The 20,629-nt window shown below is 39.1% G+C and overlaps 1 protein-coding gene across 4 annotated transcripts in view; it reads left to right on the forward strand.

The window, feature by feature from the left end:
* Positions 1-2,182: 2,182 nt before the first annotated feature.
* Positions 2,183-20,629, forward strand: part of CTTNBP2 (cortactin binding protein 2) — a 76,445-nt gene continuing 57,998 nt past the window's right edge. For 3 of the 4 annotated variants that reach the window (XR_014616197.1, XM_084206705.1, XM_084206706.1), the window contains exons 1-2: positions 2,544-2,844; positions 14,408-14,515. Coding sequence is in view for 3 of the 4 variants with exons in the window: in XM_084206705.1 (XP_084062831.1) it covers positions 2,776-2,844; positions 14,408-14,515 (177 nt within the window). In the remaining variant the exon portion in view is untranslated. Of the gene's footprint in view, positions 2,313-2,543; positions 2,845-14,407; positions 14,516-20,629 lie in introns of those variants that run through there. The other variant, XM_084206707.1, reaches the window with a different exon arrangement.

The raw sequence follows: 20,629 nt of genomic DNA on the forward strand, positions 1-20,629 counted from the left end.
CATAGAAATGACTGTACGCTATGACAGCAGTCATGAAGTCATGCTGTCCCTCACTTTGAAGTCATTCATAATGTGTGTAGATGCTGTGTTACTCTGGGTTTAGAGCCAGTTCTGAGAGAGGATGTCAGCAGCATAAGGAAAATAACCAGAGAATAACTAAGACCTTGTTCAGTGATGTAGTAACAATCAAGTAAAAAACTTCTGCTTTGAAGATGATCCCCAGTGTGAAGATGTTTTTCATGCAGTAAAACCTCAAAGATATTTGGACCATACCACCATCACTGATGACACAGTGTTTGCTGTGCAGCTCAAGATTCTACTCCCAGTAGTGACTGGCAATATCTAATTTGGATTTTACTGCTCTCATGCCAACCATAAGCCTTTGTCACTGTTGTCAGCAGAAAGATTGAAGAAAACACAAACATGCAGTATAGTCTCATATTATTACAAACATCAGTAATAATTTCAAAACGCTGTGATGATTCATTTCATGACATGAAGAAGAAACATAGATCACTCCTCCTTCAAAAGCATGTCTGTCATCTTTTTGACCAAAACACCAGGTCAAACTACTTCCAGCACTTGGATGATGTGCTGGATATTAGTTGTTGTCTGGACACAGGCTTTTAACTGGTCCATTTATTCTATTAATTTTTTGCTGGCTGAGATTGAGCACTCCCATCTCTCTCAGAAATCATTCTAAATTTATCTTCAGATGAGGAAAGAGAGATCAGTTCTCAAGTCTGAAATGGCAAGCTATGACTAATATAATATTCATTGTTATTTTGATAAATGTACACTTGGTAATTGATAAAATATCAGCTAAACCAGTTTATGATATCAGCAGAGCAAGAGATAAATGGTGCAGTCTTTGCTACATCATGGCGTTAAAAAACAGTATTTACACAGTATGTTGTGTTCATGCTTTGCACCAACTCAGAGACAAATAAATAACTGTGAGGGACAGCAGATGATTCTAATGCAATAGGGAAATACTGGCAATGAACTATGAACTCTGAATCAGTAAGAGAAAAGATATCCTCAAGCAATTTTAAAAACTTCAGTATTTTAATCCATTTTAGAGAGGAGTATGACAGAGTTCATAGGAAACAAATTACTTTTGTTGCATTTCTTGAAGGCAAAGCACCAAATAATATTCCAAATTTATATAAATAATAATTATGAGTAATGTATGTTACTTTGCTTTCAATAAAGAAGGCAAGCAACAATTTGTCCTAAACAAGTTAAATGGTATTAGAATGCTGAGAACCGAGATAAACAAGTTTTTTTAGGCTATGTGTCATCAATGTAGCTTAGCTTCAGGGATAGAAGGGATGTGAGCACACACTATAGTTATAAAAATGTAAAACTTGAGCAGGAGAGCTCATTTTCAAGAAGAAAGAAAAAACAAGGCCTAAACCAGAGAACATCTGTTTAACTGGATTTTATGTACCCTGTAGTGGATCCTATACACTGCCTTATTCTTGCTCTGTTTAGTGCGCATTTATCTTACAATTGGAGTTTATTCTACTAATCACAGTTCCCCTTCTGATGATCTAAAGGAGAAAAATTTCATGTATGGGTTTACTTCCATCCTTAGGTACAGCATGCATAGAAGAACATGCTGTCTTTGATCAAGGCATCGGCCCATTTCTGGTCCTGGTGCCAAAAGATTTAGTTCAGCAACTTGAGGCAGCCTTGTGAAAGCAGGAACCTGGCAAGGTTCAAACGAGCTTCCACCTGCTGTTGGTGGAAGTTCAATGTGGCTGCAGAGAAACCAGTGTTTCAAATTCAGCTTACAATAGATGTTGGTTCCACAAGGCAGTACATTTAGATTTGTTTTGGTGTAGGTCCCCATTGCCGGGCCACAGCAGAAGGGCAAGACCCTGAGGAACATCCCCTGGAGAGGGGCAGGATGGGATGCTTGTGGGCAGGGAACATTGAGCCTTTGAAGTAGTGGGTTCAGCTCATCTACCAAAACCTTCCTCTGGAGGGAATACTGAACAGGATTTGGCTTCAGTCCCCACCTGGAATGGCAAAGGGCAGCCCCAGGTCAGGACAGGCTCCAGCACCGCGTCTGAGAGGTGCCGAAGCACTGGGCCCGGCTGAGTGTCCACCCTCACAAAAGGTCTGAAAACACGCCTTGAAAATAAGGCAGTCAAGCAATGGCTGGCAACAGAATGTTCCCCCAAACCTCTCCACAGGGGAGGGGGAGGGAGAGGTGACTCCTCCAGTCAGCACCCCCAGCAAGGAAGAGACACAGTTGCCCTTCCCTCAAAGACTCCAGTTGGTTTAAAGGTCTCACGGATCAGGTAAGCCAACCCACTGCAACTACCTATTTTTCGTCCCATCCACAACCTTTCCTTTCCTTCTCCTGCTGCTAAACCACGGGGGTGGAAAGGGAGGAGAGAGATGCGTGCGTGGGGCCCGGGTAGCGCGCTAGCGGAGACACTCCCCTCCGCCACCATTGCGCGCCGGCCGCCCGCGGCGAGGTCCCGCTCCCCCCTCCGCCTGTCTCCGGGCCGCCGTATGGAGGACGGGGAGCGGGTGGGTGGGGAAGCGCGAGCGCCCGGCGGCGGGACTCGCTCGCCTCTGCCGGCGCAGGGGGCGGCTCGGCTCGGCTCGGCAGCCCCGCCTGCGCGGCGCCGCAGGGGTTAAGCGGCCTCGCTGCCGGCGGGATCGCTGCCGGCGGGGAGCGGGTTAAGCGCCTGGCGGCGGCGGCTCCGCCACTCGGCTCCGCACCGCGCTCCGCGCCGGAGCCGATACAGCGGGAAGATGGCGACGGAGGGAGCGAGCGGCGAGCCCAGCTCTGGCGGGCGGGAGGACTCGGCGGCTACGGCAGAGGTAATCGGCCTGGCGGGAGAGGGGGGTGCGATCCAGCCGCAGCGAGGAGGGTTTCCCCATGGGGTTGGGACGAAGCGGTGCCTGGAGACCTGCCTCCGCCGCTCCGTCCCTCCGCCCTCCTTGTCCCCCGGGGCGGGACGGGGTTCGCTGTGGAAGCCGCCGCCGCCGCCGAGCCCCGTCCCGCCCCGGGCAAGAACAGAGAGAGGCGCGGGGTGTCCCTCCCTGCGGCTCTCCCTCTTCCCTCAGCGGGGACGGTGGGTTCTCGCCCCCATTGTTCCTTCCCGCTGCTCCGGCGCAGGGAACGTCTTGCGGCGCCCGTGAGGGGCATGGAGGGGGCTCTGCTCCTCTTCCGCACCCACCGCCCTATTCCCGCTGCTTCGCACAGCGAGGGAGCTGCGCCCCGGCTCTCCGGGAGGGCTGAGGTGCTGACAGCGGCTGGGGCGGCGGGACCTGTCAGACCGGGGCGGGGGGAAATGTTGCTCTTTAACCCTTTGCCGGGCCCGCAAGACGCTTGGCTTTCGCCTGCCTCTCGTGAGGCGTTTTCGGCGCAGAGGTAAACCGTCCTTTTCTCCCGCCCCAAGTCCCCGTCCCGAGCGCCGGTAGTGTGGAGACGTCTCTGCTCCCAGGGCCCGTGCTCCAGGGGCAGGATCTGGCTCCCCGCTTAAAATATCTCCAGAAGCCGAGCAGAACGCCCTCCCTGCCGGCGTGTCCTCCCTGCGGGTGGTGAGGCGGCTGGGAGGGAGGCGGAGGGATGCGGTGCGGTGCCAGCCGATGGTTAAAGCGGTGTCAGGGGAGGCTGCGCTCCCCTGGGCCGGCCCTGGGCTCCTCTCTCCTGCTCCACACTCCCCCAGGCAAGGCTGCCAGGCTCGTCTTCTCAGGCGGTCTGCGCCTCTGCTGGGCCGCGGCTCCTCGCCCGTGCCCTGGCAGACCTCTGTGAGCCCGGCGTCTCTCCCGCTGCATCCCAGACCTGGCGTGGTCCAGCCTGTCTGGGGACTTCCCAGGCGAACCAGCCCTAGGTGCTCGCCTGGCCGACAGCCCCAGGTCCAGAGTCAGGCTGGAGCTGCTCGGTCTCGTAGCCACATGCGAAGTTCAGGGCAGTAAAACCGCGGTGGTGCCCGATCTGATTGGGATCGTTCCTGAAGGCGACGACTCCCGAAGCTAGGGGCACTAGTTTCTCTGAAATTTAGGTTATTGCTAGCATTTTATTTGTTATTATCTTGTTTACTTCCAAACATGCACTGGTTCTTATCTGAAACCTTGTTCCAACTATGTATGTAATTGTCCTTGTGTGTCTTAAAATCTGCAGTGTTGTGGAAATTCAGTTTTCCTTTTAAAAATCAAACCTTATGCAGTGCATATTTATAACATCGCAGTCTATTAAAACAACGATATAACGATAAAATGAATATTGAGGTAAGAATTACTAAAAACAAGCTTAAATACTTTAAAGCCCAGGCTTTCATCAGAATTATTTATACTAAATTCTTTAGTATATTTATATTAATACAGCCTTAATTTTCAGTTTGGAAACATCAAACAAGTAGCCTGTAATCAAGTAGCACTTCAGTATTGCACTGTTAGTGGCTTATACTCCATTGCACTGTTAGGCAATGGAGTATAAGCCACTCCATATAAGCAATTTGTTGTAAGCAATTTGGTGTTCTCATTGTGAAAGGTAGGAGGGCTAGCTCTCCACTGCACATTCATTTTAAAATATGTTTTTAAAAGTGAAGAGATGCTAGGATGTTAACTGTGTGTTTCTCTCTAACAAAAATAATAGCTATACTTGACCAATAACAAAATATTTTTAAATTATTGCTTTCCTTTTTAATTTACCTTCAGTCATTAATTTTCCTTTTATGTTTTTTTCCTTAGCAATATAAACATTTCATTGTTGATTAATTTTCTCTTGTACGGGAAAATAAAAAGAACACCTCTGTGCAATGATTTAAAAAAAATACATTTATAATTATTTTGAAGGGTTAGTATGAAGGGTTAGTATAGCTTTTCTTTTTTGTCTTTAAACTAGAGATACAGAATTATGAATTGGATCATCTGGCTTACTTTTTGGATGACCATAATCATTCAGATGACTATTTTATAAGTCACACTACACTTCAACTTATAACCAAATATTGTTTTCAGTACAGATTTAGGTTAGGTTTTTATTGGGGTTTTAGATTTGTTCTGTTTTATAATTTTTTTTTTTAGTTCTCAGAATTCTGATTGCACAAATGGTGCAGTAAAAAGCTGTGAGCTTTTCTGAAGAAACAGTATTTGTATTAGTAATGTGTTAACGTGTAAGTTTTATGCTGTAAGCAGAAGGTGTGTGACACAGGACAGTACAAGAGGGTTTCTTGATACTAAATACTATTCTTGTGTCTTGATACACTATCAATAACATCACTGGAAAATAGAGCTTTTCTGGTATTTTTAGATACACTGTAGAAAAGGAAGTGCTTTACATTCACCAGGGAATTTGACTGAAAAAGCCTAGACTGTTCTGTAGTGTGTTACATTTAGGAGCAAACCGATAATCTCGTTATTCTGAGTTTCCTAGGGTAAAGCACAGCATTTGGTGAGCCCATCACTTCTTTCCCACAAAGTAATGGTATTTTTATGGTGGTAAGGATCACAGGCAAAATGGCAGGGGAGTGGTTCTGGTCTTTTTCATACCTGCTCAGCGTGATTGCACTGAAGTCACTGAAATTGTGTTAATGCAGCTTGGACTAGAATTGAGAGAAAACATATGTGTGTGTTTTAAAACATCTTTGAATGACTTTTATCTGCCTAATGTCTACCAATAATGATTATATAATAGCAAGAAATAATCCAGTTTGACAGTCTTTTTGTCGAAACATTGAACATCAGCCTGCTGTGCACAGAGGATTGGCTTGTCACACACTTCAGCTTCAGTGTAGATTTAACAAAGCCTATGAAAAGCCTGTTATATCAAACATGAACTCTGTTGCAGTTATTCAGTAAAATTTTTGGGTTTGATTTGCTTGACCAGTGATCAAACCATAATTGTTATTTTCTCCTCAAAGACAGTACTTTCAGCTGTCTGTAAAGCTGTACGTATAGCAGATATTGATAGAGTGCAATCTTGACTCCACTAGAGTGAGTAAGGTTGTTGCACTGAGAATGTGTGCGCTGAGAATGTGTGCACTGAGAATGTGTGCATACCCCAGAGGATCACTCTGGGTTGCTGTGGGTCATGTAACACTACAAAAAAGTTATACTACATTAAAAACGATCAATACTAAAAAATAATTAAAAAAAAAAAAGGAAAGAAATTCCAAGATACTTTGTGGTGGCATTGTGGTGTATTCACTATTTATCAATCTGTAAGAATATTAGTAGTAGAACTGCCATTCTGGTCAATATAGTGAAATGCTAAATTATGGCTTGATCATATCAATTATATAGGCTGATTTAGATCAGTTGGAAAGATTCTTATCTAAAAACTACTGGAAGTAGTAGAAAATGAGACCATAGCCTTGAAAAGCAAAGACTATATCTCTTACAATAGATTGCATCCTAGAAAATGGTCACTTACAGAAGGACCATTAGCAACCCTGTGTTCATCTGAATACAAGTTTTCAGTGTTGCATTATCATTCAGAGAAGTTATTTTCTTGTAGTCAGATGTGTGATGCCATTGTGTTTCAGCATGTAGATGACATGCAGAGACAGCACAGTTTTGTCTGTTCTGGTTCTCCTGCTTCTCTGTGGTGAGAGATTGGTCTCGATCCATCTTGCAGTGACGCTTCAAACCTCCTTTCTTCCTCTCCTCCCCCTTCTCCAAACTACAGCACTGCCTTTTCTATGCCTTCTACTCCACAACCTGCAGCACATCTTTTCTTCCTGTGTTGTGAAGATCTTTGGGGATGAGAAAAGAAATCGACTGAATGCAGTCCACTTTGTGAATGTTCCTTTCTCTTCCAAGTGTGGACTGTCACACTGTCTGTCATTAGACGTGAAGTGCAGAGGTGAAAATTCTGAGCCAGATATGTGAAAGTGACATGGAAGGTGTAAAGCTGATGGATGCAGTAAGTTCTGTTGTTTTCCCAACTGCTTTGACTTCATTTGTGTGAGCATTGGTTTGGCCTCAGAGGGAATATACCAAGATAGGAATAGAGTTGGAAATTGGGATAGGAAGAAAATATCTCGGAGGACAGCAGTTTGCAGTCTGGTTGTGCATCTACTCCTACCCAAGAAAAGGAACAATTGATTTAGAACACCTGTATAATCCTTGATCATATAAACCAGAATTTACTAATTGCCTTACAAGTGACTTACTTGGAAGAAACTTGCTGAACAGAAATTGTCCATTAAATCTAAGAATTTAAGCATGATTATGGAAGATTTGTGGGCCTCAATCTTTATAGAAGCCTAAATTGCACTGAACTAAAAAATGGTGAAGTATCTTTGTGGCTTTTAATAGACTGCAGAAATGTTTAAACAGCTGTGACAATATCTGGGTATGTATAAAGGTCAGTGTCTTAGTAATTTTGTAGGGGTTGGGGGCTGGTTGTTTGGGGTTTTTGTTGTTCTTTCCAAAACAAATTTCCCAGCTCTGAGGTGTATTTGTGGTTAATGTTGAAACTGTTAAAAACTGTTCTTGGCTGAAGCCAAGAAAGCCCACAATAGCTAACCAAAACCTCCCCCACACCGGTTAAAGAAAACCTTCTGATAAACCCAGAAAGCTGGGGAGGTGTGCTTGAGGAGGGCAGAATAAGTGGGTAACTTCTTGTGGTGAACAATCCAATAAAAGTCATTGAGCTAATGGATGTTATAATTAAATGTATATACAGTACCCTCATGATCCCTTAGGTATGACTATGAAATTTTATGAGTCTTGAATGTTAACATCGGATGATGTTCTCTTCAGAAAAAAAATCCATATTAGTTGGGGAGCAAATTCAACGATATTGCTTTTCCTTGAAAGATATTTCTCTGCTTTCGTACCTGTTTCTGTTACTAAGAAAATTTCCTAAAGGTTATATCTCCTGAAGTTCATCTTGAATGTGATGGGAAATGGACATGTATTTTTGCATCAGATAATTTCTGGTGAAGCAGGGGATCACAGATGCTTACCCTAGTTCAGACTAAAGAACAAGCCTTCCACAGGCAAAGCAATAAACTGTGGTTTTCCTGAAGTATTCATGGATACTGTGTGGATATTATAACCACTTCTTTTAGCAGTCTCTCTGTTTGCAGTTTTCTTTATTAGAAAAAGGCTATGATTCATCTGACCACATACCCACTTCCTTTTATAGTTGGTGGGGTGAAGTAAGTGGCTAGAAAGAATAACCTGTTTTAAAAACAGGTTTGTGAACTTCACTGGTTTTGAGTGAAGTGACTTAGGCAGCTGGCTCATGAAGGTATGGGTAGAGGTGTGAATGGGTTCAAAACACTTAAATTTAGGTGTCCGTGTGTATGCACAATATTTAATATCCTATTACAGTCAGTGGAGCCATGAGCAAATAGTTCTGCTGGTGGTTAGCTGAATAGCTTTTTTGTATGTTTGACTGGGCTGATTCTACTCCTTTTGAAATGAAGGGACATCGAGTACCTGGCTTGCGTAGCTGGTACCATTAGGTACCCCACTTACGTACAGACATACAAGACACACCTTTAGGTTTTCGCCTTTAGTGGCCCACATGGGATACTCTGGGGCATCCCAGCTGGACTTCTGCTACTAGTCCCGTTGGCATGGATGATTCTTCTAAGTTCTGTATCAAATCTCTGCCTATCCCAGAAAAGCTGTCTCTGATTCCTGGGACATTTCAAATAATAATAAGTAGTTCTTGATAGGAAACTAAAGAGAATTAGTGAAAACAGGTATTTGTACTTGATCAGATGAGTTGTACCTGGGTAACATACTTGGTTTTGTAAAACATAGAAACCATGGTTGGTTTTTTTTTGGTGCAGTTATTTCATGGGTCTGGGAGATGAGGGGCTATCACTATACTAGAAGTTTATTTTGTGTAGCCTAATAAGTAATAGCAAACCTTTTTAATTTTTAGAACCTTATCTGGGAAGTCTGCTATGTGAATCCTCAAGAAGATTCTGCTGTGTATTGATGAGAACTCAAATTAAAATATGTAATAAATGTAGATATGTACCTTTCCCTTCTCTTATGAAAATACTTCTTTTTTTACTTTTGACATCTTTTCCCTATGTGTATTTTTGTACACCATTTTTATCCTTCTCTCCGCCCCACTCACGCCCTTGCAGCCCTTAATTATGTTCTACAGGTTTCTTCCCCAAGTCCTGGATTGTTACCCGGCTCCATCTTTTAAAAAGCTTTCTGAGAAAGAAGGAGCTTGTTTCCTATGGTCTTTTGTGATTAATTCACAGCTAATTTGTTTTTTTCCTTTCTTCTGTGTAAGGAAAGTACAAAGTTGTGGCTTTTATAATTTACCTATCTCTTCCAGCTTCTGCTGAAGGCAGCAGAGTTTTTAACAGTTGCTGTGATAGCAGAATGAACAGCGTTTTTAGTTCCTGAGGTTGCCAGTACTATCCACCAGGCTATGTCAGCAAAACCAAACTATTAGCACTAACAATCTCTCACAATTTTGGTGGGGTTCTTTTGTTTTTTGGTGTTTGTGGGTTTTTCTTATCTTTTTGAGAGTGGTGTGATGCATTTAACTGTAAGACTTTTACCATTTCTACTCTAAATTGCTTTACATATGAGAAAAACTCCATTCTTTTCCTGTGCCTCATGGTGACCTTCCAATTTCATAATTTTTCTCTTTTTTCCAAAGCCAATGGAGGCTTTCCAGTTTGATCACTGCTTTTCTGAGTAGTCCTTCTCTTGTTCAGAATTGATAGATTTTTCTTCCTTTTGGCTTGGCAGAGCTTATTTTAGTCTTTAGCAATGCTGGTACCAGTTTGCCTCTATGGTTTTTGTGATGCACATGCAGGTGGTTGGAATTGTTTTAGCTAATTAGCCGTTTGCTCTATTGTTGGTGCACTTGCTGCCAGGCAGCATACACCCCTTACAAAACTGATCTGGAAGAATAGCATGGAGTTTTGGAGACAGAGAAAACTGAAGTAGTGTTTTTCAGGTACTTTATTCTTATAGATCAAATAAAACAAACATTTTGAAATCTGAAAGAGGTAGAGGAAAAAGTTCTCTTGTGTTTTGGTTGTATATATGAAATATCTTCCAGGGCAACATATTCCCATATCTCTGTTATAAAACCAATACAATGGCTGGCTTGGTTACACAGTTGTTAAGTTGATGGTTAAATTTTTACAACCTGGCACTCTGCCACGAGTATTCTAACAAAACCCCAGGTGACACATAAGCCATGAGCTACTAATGCAGTCTTTATTTTCTGGAGATCTAAGACTTAGTGCTTCACTGGAAGATTTTAGGAAGATTGCTTTTCTAGATCTACCCAGCAGTTCTTTCTATGACTTGGCTAAGCAGTGCTGCATCTGAATAACAACTTGGGGCAAGCCTGCCGTGACTGACATCTTGATCCCCAGAAGGTGGCACAGAGTGTTTAAGAGGGAGGATAGTTTTATTTCATCATTTGCTTTATCCATTCAAGTCTTTAAGACATTTTTACAACTGTCCTTGAGAATATTTCAGATGTTTAAACTATGCATTTTGGTCCAGTTGGGGTATGTTGCAGCTCTGTGAGTGCTGATTCAGAGGTTTATGAATGCGGAGAAGACATGGTAGCAGCATCTTCAGTGACTGCCGTGCACCCTCTTATCCTGTGTGAATGGATTTGATGTTGTTTATCTATAGTGAACAAGTTGAAGATTATATTAAAGTGAACAAGTTGAAAATGGAAAAAAGTAGTCATTCCAATTTCAGAATTTGTCAAGTAAAGTTGGGAGAAAAAAAAAGCCTTAGCATAAAATTATTAATAAATAAGACCAGAAAAAATGATGTTATTCTCTTTCATCCTAAAAAGCATTTTTCTGTTTTTGTGTCTCTTCTGGTTGATTGTGGACAGTTTCATACTTTAAAACAAGAAGGCATCAGACAGAAGCAACTTACAATAAAGGTGGTGATTGTACACAAAATGTGTGGTTGTGCTGTGGAAGCTAAAATTACATAAAGATTCAAAGAGCAAGGGGGCAGGTTCACAACAGATATGTCAGCTGAGGGCTGCTATATACAAAATGAAAATTTCTGACTCAGAAGGTGAGCAAGCTGAAGATTGCTGGAGGTTGAGAGAGTATTTCTGGGAAGTATCATTATGGGCTTGTTTTGTTCTAGTCCTGATTTCAAGGCATCCCTTATTGACTGCTTTTGGAGAAAAGATGTTTGGGTAAGTGGGTTTTTAGCTTCGTATGCTAGAGTTGTTTAGATATGAAGTGGTTTTGCTAGTTCTTATTTCATGCTTTTAAAATTAAAAATAAAAAAAATAATTTGAATATCTTGTTGGAATGTCATTCTGTTAAAGTTTCTTTCTGTTTATTTATATCTAACCATAAATTGCAGAGAGCACACTTAACTGCTAGTTTTTGCTGTCGTTTCTTATGTTCTAGGTCAAGGTGTACACTTGAACAAAATTTATGTAATTGCTTAATCAGATCTTAGTTAAAAATCTCATCACTGCATCACAGTATGATGAAAAATGTCTCTGGTTTGTTAAGAATGTTTTCATTCATGTCTCAGAAAAGACTGCAGATATTAGATGTTTCACCAGTGATGGTCAGTTGTTTGATGAAGATCTGCCTTTGTACATATACTGCACTTTTGTGGATGCCCCTCTATTACTTGCTTTATATTTTTGGAAAAAAAATATCCCTGCATTAGTTTTCCATCTGAAAAATGGAGACTTTATTATAAAAGAAGTTGTATAAATAAACCAATTCCTATCCTTGAAGTATTAGGTTTTGTGAAGTGTTTCACAGAAGAAGGTTGGTGGATAAGTGGTCTTTGTATCTGACTGAAGTAAATTTAGTGATTAGAAGCACCAAGTGTCAAAACTGCTGCAGCCAGTAAGGTAAAATCTACTCTACTGACACTAGATTACATGAGGAGCTGTATAAGTTTAGTGACTACACATTTTATATGTGTTCTTAGATCAGTGAGCATTATATAGAATTGTGAGGAGCATTGTGAGAGGCTGCTGCAGCATATATTGGAAAAAAGCCTTCAGAGAAACTGGTTGTTTCTCTTGATTCATTGGTATGGAGGGTAAGAGCTACTTTTTGGATTGCAGGAATAGTTGACCCAGGCAGCAAAAATAGAAGATAACTGTTGTTCAGGCTAAAGTTCTGGTTAGAATGGATGGCCCCATCTTCAAGACCGTTATACTTAATAGAAATAGGGTGACTGGAGCATTTCTTATGAGGACAAACTGAGGGCATTTTTCAGCCTTCAGAAGAGATGGCTGAGAGGGGACCTCATCCATGTTTATCAGTATCTGAAGGGCAGGTGCAAAGAGATTGAAGCCAGGCTGTGCTGAGTGGTACCGAGCAGTCACAGGAGAGGCAATAGGCAGAACCTGATGCGCAGGAAGTTCCACCTGAATATGAGGAAGAACTTCCTTACTGTGCCAGTGACTGAGCACTGGAACACATTGCCCAGAGAGGCTGTGGAGTCTCCCTTTACTGGAGATATTCAGGATCCGTCTGGACATAATCCTGTGCCATGTGCTCTTGGATGACCCTACTTGTGCAGTGAGGTTGATCCATGTTACTCACCTAAATGAGGAAACTCAAGCCAACATATATTGAATGCAAATAGCTAAAGTTCTGGCACAGAGTTCTCACTAGCCGTTTGTGCACCTCTGTGTGTTTTAACTGCGAAGGAAAAGTGTAACACAGTAATACTAACACAGATCCAGCTTTTGGGTATTTTAGATCTATGGCCTTCTGGCCTGAGGGAAGAACAACTGTTCTGCCATCTTCTAGCCTTGAAAAAGTAGAAATGGTACTTGCCCTAATCTTTATTGGATTTTTCTCTACCGAAGTTCCCGAGTAGCTGAATGTTAAGATTGTATGTGCTTTGGGGAAAATACAGTGTATCCATATACACTGCTCACCTAATTTGGCAACAGATTACTTCATACTGAAGATAGCTGAGTGTTTGCTCTGCAGGGCTTTCTAGTAAACACATCTACATCATAGCTAAGAGTCTAGTGTTTACCTTACAGGGAATAATAGCATATTGAAAATCAATATGGGCAGCTGAATCTAGCACATGGAAGAATTTTTTTTTCTCTCCCTGAAAGTAATCCCCTTCCAAATTCATTAAGTGCCTATTTGTGTTAGCATAGTGGATGGTGAAAAACAGATTTGTATTAATTTTATCTACCTTTGTGATTTTGTGAATATCATAACATTTTCCTCACCACACCTCCAAAATCAAGACTTTCAGCTTTGTAGTGTTTTCTCATATAGTACTTACTCCTTTTCTCTTCATTCTTTTAGTTAGCCAATTCTGCACTTTTTAGATAAAGACTTTATGCAGTACTTGAGATGTGGGTTTACCAGGAGTTTATATAGCAGTAAAAGGAGGTTGTTCACCTGTAAGTGAAGAATTATGTGCCAGCTTCCACATGAAATAGCTGTCTCTGCCACTTCTCTATCCTTTTTCCAGGTTATTGATGAAGAACTTGAATAAGGCTGGTCCCAGAGGTGCCCTCTGCTTACCTCTTGGAGAGTGGTTGTTACCCATGATGTTTGTTTCCTAACCATCAAGTGTTTTTTTTTATTTCTATACATTTGGATAGGAGTTTCTGTATAATATTGAATACAGAACCTTGTCCAAAACTTCTGGAAAATTCAAATACGTTAGTGTCCCGTGGATCCACTTTACCATGTGCCTGCTGACATTGTTACAGAACTGTAGCAGTTTGTGAAGTCAATTTGGCTTTACAGACTCTGTGCTCATATTCCCAGTGTACGCTGAGGATGTGCTCAATGATTTTATTCATCAGTATAAACTCATTCTCCTGTCTTGCTCAGGGTGGCAGTCAGATCTACGCCATTCTTAGTAACGGTGAAGTGGAAAGACACTGCTGCTAAGAATGTTAGTGGCTCTTAAACCTGAGCTGTTCCCTCCAGCCAAACAAATGGGACTGCAAATAAAGCATGCACAGAAGACTTCGTCTTTTCACGAATTGTTCTTCAGAAGTTCACATTCAGCCCAGTGTGTGGTAGTAACTTGGTAGCTGTTTGCACAGGTGTCTTAGGTGTGCCATGGTTAAGATCCTTTCCCCCTCTCTTCCCTTCCTCCCTGTAGTGCTATTTCACATCTGTTCAATTGTTTCAGCCTCTGTGAAACTGCAGAAGGGAATTAAGTCATAAAGTTAGCCTCTTTACCATTTCACCTTTATCTTTCACATGACCTTGCAGGACTGATCCCTTGCAACAATTTGAAACAATATAATATGGGAGGGCTTTAATTTCTTTACTTAAAAAAATAATCTGACTGTCTGCTATTAATTTTGACTTTTTATAGTACAAATAAAGACACCAACTTTTGACAGCTATAGATGAATGCTGACACATCTGTGTTTTACAGTAAATTACAGTAACAATTGTAGTCAGTGTGCTCATCAGTGTTTTGTTTCTTATAGACAAGAGAGTTTGATGTGGATAACCTGAGCAAGTCAGAACTGCGAATGCTTTTGAGTGTAATGGAAGGAGAACTAGAAGCACGAGACCTTGTGATCGAAGCCTTGCGGGTAAGTTACTTGGTTATGGTGATTTGCTTTTAGGCTTTTTTTGAAATTTGCTTTTGCCACTTCCTTTGTACTGTACACAGAATGTTGTTAGTGGAGGAGTAAATTGTGATTTTTAAAGTTTTAGTTTACTAAATCTCAGTAATCACAAAATATGTTCTTGTTTAGTTGTAGCCATTTGGTAATTCTATGTAATTTTGGTCTAAAACACCAACAAAATTTCAAAAAAATAAGTGAAAAACCTGTGATATTGCTTGCTCTTTAAATTATTTTATATTCCAAAGTCTGTTATTTGTGAAAGGAAGGAATAACTTCAAAGAAAAATTCAGTCCATTTGTAATTTGTTCTGACGGGCTATATTCAGTCATACACTCTAATAAGTGCTTTCATTTTCAGTGAGATGGAAGTAGGGACAGAAATCAGGTGAACATATCCACTCAGGGAAATATTTTTGTGGCTTTTTTGTTTGTTTGCCTTTTTTAATATAAGATGCAGTACAAGATACATGCTCTTAACAGCACTTGCAAGTATTTGGTTAGGTTTTTACTCTTAGGCACATGTGAAGGTTAGTTTCCTGCTTCAGAAGATTGCAGTCTGAAAGGCAGCTGAGTTTACTGGAAATATAAAAACATAACTACTTTATTAAAATATTATTTTTTAAATGACCATATTGACTTTAATGTTGATCAGGAACAAAATAAAATTTAACAGAGCTGCCAAACAGACTGCAGGTTTGAGTGAAAAACAGTATTCTATGTTTTAAAAATATTTATAACTTCATAGTTGAATAAGGGGAAATTGTACTCTTCAAGGTATTGGAAATATTGTAAAGCAAAACCTTAATGTAATGAAATACATCTAGTGCTAAATTTTAGTAGTGTTGATAATGTTTATCAAGTAGTGTGGGAACATTTTCCACTTGAAATGTCACAGTAACAATTGTAAATGCATTTTTATTCAGTTTTAAGTTGTTTTGTGATGTCTTCAGATCACCTGTTGCAAATGGAGCTTTAAAGTAGCTGTCATTGATGTACATGAATAAATAACTGAAGGCTTTATAGGTATAAATCTATCTTATAAAATGTAATTATCATTTTGTAATGACAATAAGACACTAGGAGCAATATTTTTCTGGAGTATTACTGCACTTTAAAGTTATTTTGTGTTTGGCCTTCAGTTATATGCATATGTTGAAATGTACTGCCTTTTCATCTGGGATGAGCAGGGAAGATAAGTTTAGTTAGTAAAATGTTGATTTTTATTAAAGTATGGGAATTTGTGCAACATGACAAATTAGAAAGAATCAAACCCAGTGTCATGTATAACAATTAATGTTTTTTATTGTGCCTTTTATTCATCATGTGCTGTAGAGTTTCCATTGGATTTTATATAAATTTTAGATACCCTGAAGATCACTTTTAAAACAAAAACAAAATTTCAAGAAGAAATTTCTAAGAAATATGCAGATGTCATCTGTTTACTTCCATATTTCTACAATACAGTGTTGTTCCTTTATAATATGCATAACTGATTCCTTTGTGATTCTCAGTAATTCTCAGTCAGGGCAGTTTAAATTGCTGGACAAGTTCACCCCTTTGAAAACCAACATTCTTGGAAAAGTAAACCTTCGTGATGCTTAGAGTCAAATTTCCAGGTTTATTCTCCAAGTCATAAGTTAATTTACTGGGGAGAAGAGCATCAGGATTCGCCTCAAAGGATCTTTGTATAAATCTTTCTCATTAGCGCTCTGGTTTTGTATAACCACTACACCAAGTGACTAACATGATTTCTCTTTTTTTGGATCTGTAATTTCTGTATTTTAGTAGCTTTATGATCATGGTTGTGCTGCAATTAAAATTAGATTCAGATTAACATTTAAATCATTAAAGTTATTCCATTAATGAGAAATAACATGCTGATTAATTGCTATTGAGTATACATATAGTTAAAGATGGAGGGAGACTTAACTATAGCTGCTGCCTCCATCTGTCTCAATTAGCCAAATAAACTCTCTGCCTGTAATAAGGGGATAATTTATTCCTAATGTGCAGGTAATATGGCCATATAATCAAAGCACAGGTCTGGCCTCCCACAGTTGTGATCTCAGATACAGCATTCATTAGTTGGGGTTTTTTTCCCAGAAAAAAAAAGTGGTTGCTGTAGCTGTTTATTTTCTAGAGGATTTTGTTGAAGTGCATTGACCCTCATATGAGGAATTGATGTGGTAGTAATAGCTATCAAGAATAGACTTGTAAATACTAAATACTGCTTTTTGTAGTCTCATAAAGTTAAATCATTTGTAGGTTATTTTTCATCTAAAATTTTAAAGCCCCATTCAGTTGGAATTTCTGTTTATTGTAAAATTATGTTTATTTGCTTATGTAGATTTCATTAAGTGGTAAATGGCAAATTGAAAATGTATGCTTGTTTCTATGGTATACATTATTTAATGTGAACAAAAAAAAAAGGCAAATTCTTACCATACTAGATCTCTTAATTTATCACATTGCATGGATTTAGAACAACTTTATTTGGTTCTTGAGAAAAATCACTAGTGAATTTAAAAAAAATCTAAAAGAACTTACAGTACCAACACTAGATATATTTCTGGGTAATTAAAATTGACTACAGAATCAGTGAGCTTTTTTTCTGAGCTTAAGTGAGCTCCAAATCAACAGATTCTGTATATGTGCTGGCTGAGTCAGGAAGACAATATTTGAATGGCAACATGAACTTGGTTATAGATGTTTCTTCAGTGTTGGAAAGCCCTACTATATTTAATTTTTACTGTAACTTCCTAGGACATGAAAGCTTATTTTCTATGTATGTGTTGGTACCAACATCTGCTTAATCTTTCACCCAGCTTGTGTAAAATCTGACAAAATGCTTAACATTTCAAAAATAGTGCCATAAAACCAGGCAGCTGAGTAGGAAAATTCATACCGTTGCTAGGGCCTTAGTTGAAGGGAAGGCAGAGATGTGTGCTGTCCTTTATTGAGCACTGTATAGGAATTGTAGAGTACAGAGCTACGAAAAGTCAGACTTTGCTAATTTAACTGCTCAGAGAATTTGAGTTAGATTATCTAAATTTATAAAAAGATCATAAGAAAAAAGTCACTGCTGTAGAAGCTAGTTCTGGCTGAATTTTATCTCCCTGAATCTAAGCATTTTGACAGGTGTGCTGCTTAATCAATGGAGCTACAAATAAATCATAGTTTATGTATTATGTCCAAGTAGAAATCCATGTAAGAGAATTTGTGACTTGCCCTAGCAAAAGTATATGAGTTCTTGAAGAATTTTGTACTGAAGGTACAAATGTTAATGTAATGAAATAGGTAGGTCAAAAGACAGAAATTAATGCATCCTGTAACAATGCTACATATACACATTTAAGTTTAGTGACCCATCTCTATTAGCTTTATTTAAAAATCTTGCAGTCTAAAAATGCAAGATTTAAAAATAAGGATAAACAGCTTTTAAGAGAGTATAGTGATTATTCTGTAGATTTGCACAATGTTTATTTGACATAGTTAATGCATAGTATGTTGAATCAGTTTTCAGGTTCCAGCTCACCTGTTAATCGTTTTAGAATTACTGAGATATCAGTATTCAATTGCATGAGAAATTCAATATTTTAACACAAGTCTTCCCAAAGGGAGGATCACAGAAAGCTTACTTGTTTGAGAATGATGAGATTTTTTCAGAAATTATGGGTAGCTTATAAGTATTGGAATTCATCATGATAAAGGCCATTTTTTATATATCTGTTACAAGTGTGTGTGAATGAACTGCTTGACTGAACCTGCCTTAGCATTCTGATTAAGAACATGCTTTTGAAGAAACTGTCTCCTTTGTCTCCACCTAAGTTTGGTTTGATTTGCCTCACAGACTGCTCTTGGACTGTGTCAGCTGAACTGACAGCAGCTAGTCCTAAGACTTCTTTTTTTCTTCCAAAAAGCAGGACCACAGGCATATGGAGTCTTTTTTTTCATGGAGTCTTTTTCTTCCCAAAGGGTGGATTGCATTTTTTGCTTAAGCTAGTTTCCTTTCAAATCCTGAGCTGTGCATTGTGGAACGCTTTTATTGCTAAACTTGTCTTTAAATTTTGACCCACAATGATTAAACACTAAACAGTATAGTTTTATTTTAACCTCATTGAAAACATGAACTGTTTTGATGATAAGTGGCAAAAGTAGGTGTATTTCTATATCATTTTTGCAATTCAGTAAGTATATGTATAGATCAAACAATATTTAAGACACCCTGAGTTTGTCATAGTTTATCATAAGAGTATACTGTATAATTATGTTAGATTTTTGGTGGGTAATTGGGAATGATACTGGAATTTCTTTGCAAAATGTGTGGCCTTTCATACTCAGCTGCATTTTCAGTAATGCATAGGCTGTTTCTTGGAAAAAAAAAATTGCAAGGAGAGCTGCAGACACTTGCAAGCTGTATTTGCCTACTTTGACCTGTCTGCTTACCAGTGAGTCCTGTCTAGCTAAAGGGCTTTCTTCAGTTGACCAAGACAGGCTTTTGCCTGCTGTAGGCTGACATTTTGGGTTTAAAAAATTGGATTTATCAATTAGAGTTTCCATGCCATTTAATGTTATTTGTTGTCTTTTGCATCTTGTCATGGGGTGATACTTGATTTTGTCTGTACACTGGAAGTTAAACATTAAAATAGAGTTATTACCAACACAATAACTGTCAATTGCGTATGAATCAAGTTTTTTATCCTGAACTACTGCACAAAGTCAGCAAGAATTGTACTATAAAACTTAAGACTTCTAGAATGAATTTTGGGGTTAAAAGGGAAGAAATCTGGGAGATAGGAAAAATTTAATGAATCCTTGTAATTTAGTTGCTCTCAAATTGACTGATAGGGAGAAAAATTACACATATGTTAAGTGTAATCTGTCAAAGGGAGCTAAAATACTGTAAATTGTAGACCCTTACCTGCAGTAATTGTTCTAAGTTGGGAATCTAAAATGTGAATTAGAATTTCTCCTATGCCTATGAATCTTGTGAATCCAGAATGGAGTAACAGCACACAGAAGGTGGCTTGGAGGTTTCTGGCAGCCAGTAAGGCAGCCTGTTTTGTAGACAGGTGTCTTGGAAAAATGGTAACTCTGTAGAAGGAGGAGCAGAAGGTGTTAAACTGCATGTAACAGAAGGTCATTGTTGTAGACAGTGTAATGGCAATTGTTGGTCTTGGTGGCAGACGTGAACCATGAAATAGAAGTCAGATAATGCCTTATTTGCATTGTCATTTTTGCATATTATAATTTCTTTGCAAAAAATAAAGTTGTAATAAATTTTTGGGAGCTAATAATCTGCAGATTGTCCTTGCTCATCTCTGCATATTATGTCTTTCCTTATCTGTTAACTACTTTTGATTTATTGAATTTAATGATGGTTGTGTATCCATTTTTAATTCTCTTAAATATAGTTTGTCTTTACCTGTCCATTGTGTCTGTTTATTCTTAGAATTTTTACCTTCCTAATAAGAGTTCTGTGTACTTTTCTGGATGGGTCAGTCAAAAACTAGTGTTTCACTATTGCAAGCTATTTAAAATTGACTTCAAGGAAATTATGAAGTAGGGATAAACCTCAGATAAGTTACTAGATTAAATTATTTTTTATTGTATTTAGTTTGAAACTGTTTCTGCATCTGTTCATTTCAAGTTTTAGAGTAATGAAGCGTGTTCTTTGAACCTAATTGAAAAAGTATTGTTTATTACAGCCCTAATGCTCAGATTTTGATTTGCCCGATTTGATCATAGTTTGTATATTCTGTTAGCTTATATTGTGTTATGTTTACTTACATTCATTTTTTTGTATTAGTAATTGAGTAAGTGTACACTTCGTTATGAACGGAATCAAGTCTCACTTTTTCCAAAAGATGTTGGGCTTGTGGCAGCAGCAAGCCCTGGACTAAGTAACTTTGATAATCTGAGTTATCCTGCTATTTTGACATATATAAAGGCCACTTCTAGAATTTATTTGACAAAATAAGTTTTCAGTCATGTTAAATCACTTCTCGTGGTAGTTATTTGCTTTTTACCAAAGGGGGACATTAAACTTTTCCTAAACCGTCTTAAGTCAGTCCTGTGT

This window comes from Fringilla coelebs (genome assembly GCF_963513975.1).
Source record: "Fringilla coelebs genome assembly, chromosome: 5".
Classification (NCBI taxonomy): domain Eukaryota; kingdom Metazoa; phylum Chordata; class Aves; order Passeriformes; family Fringillidae; genus Fringilla; species Fringilla coelebs.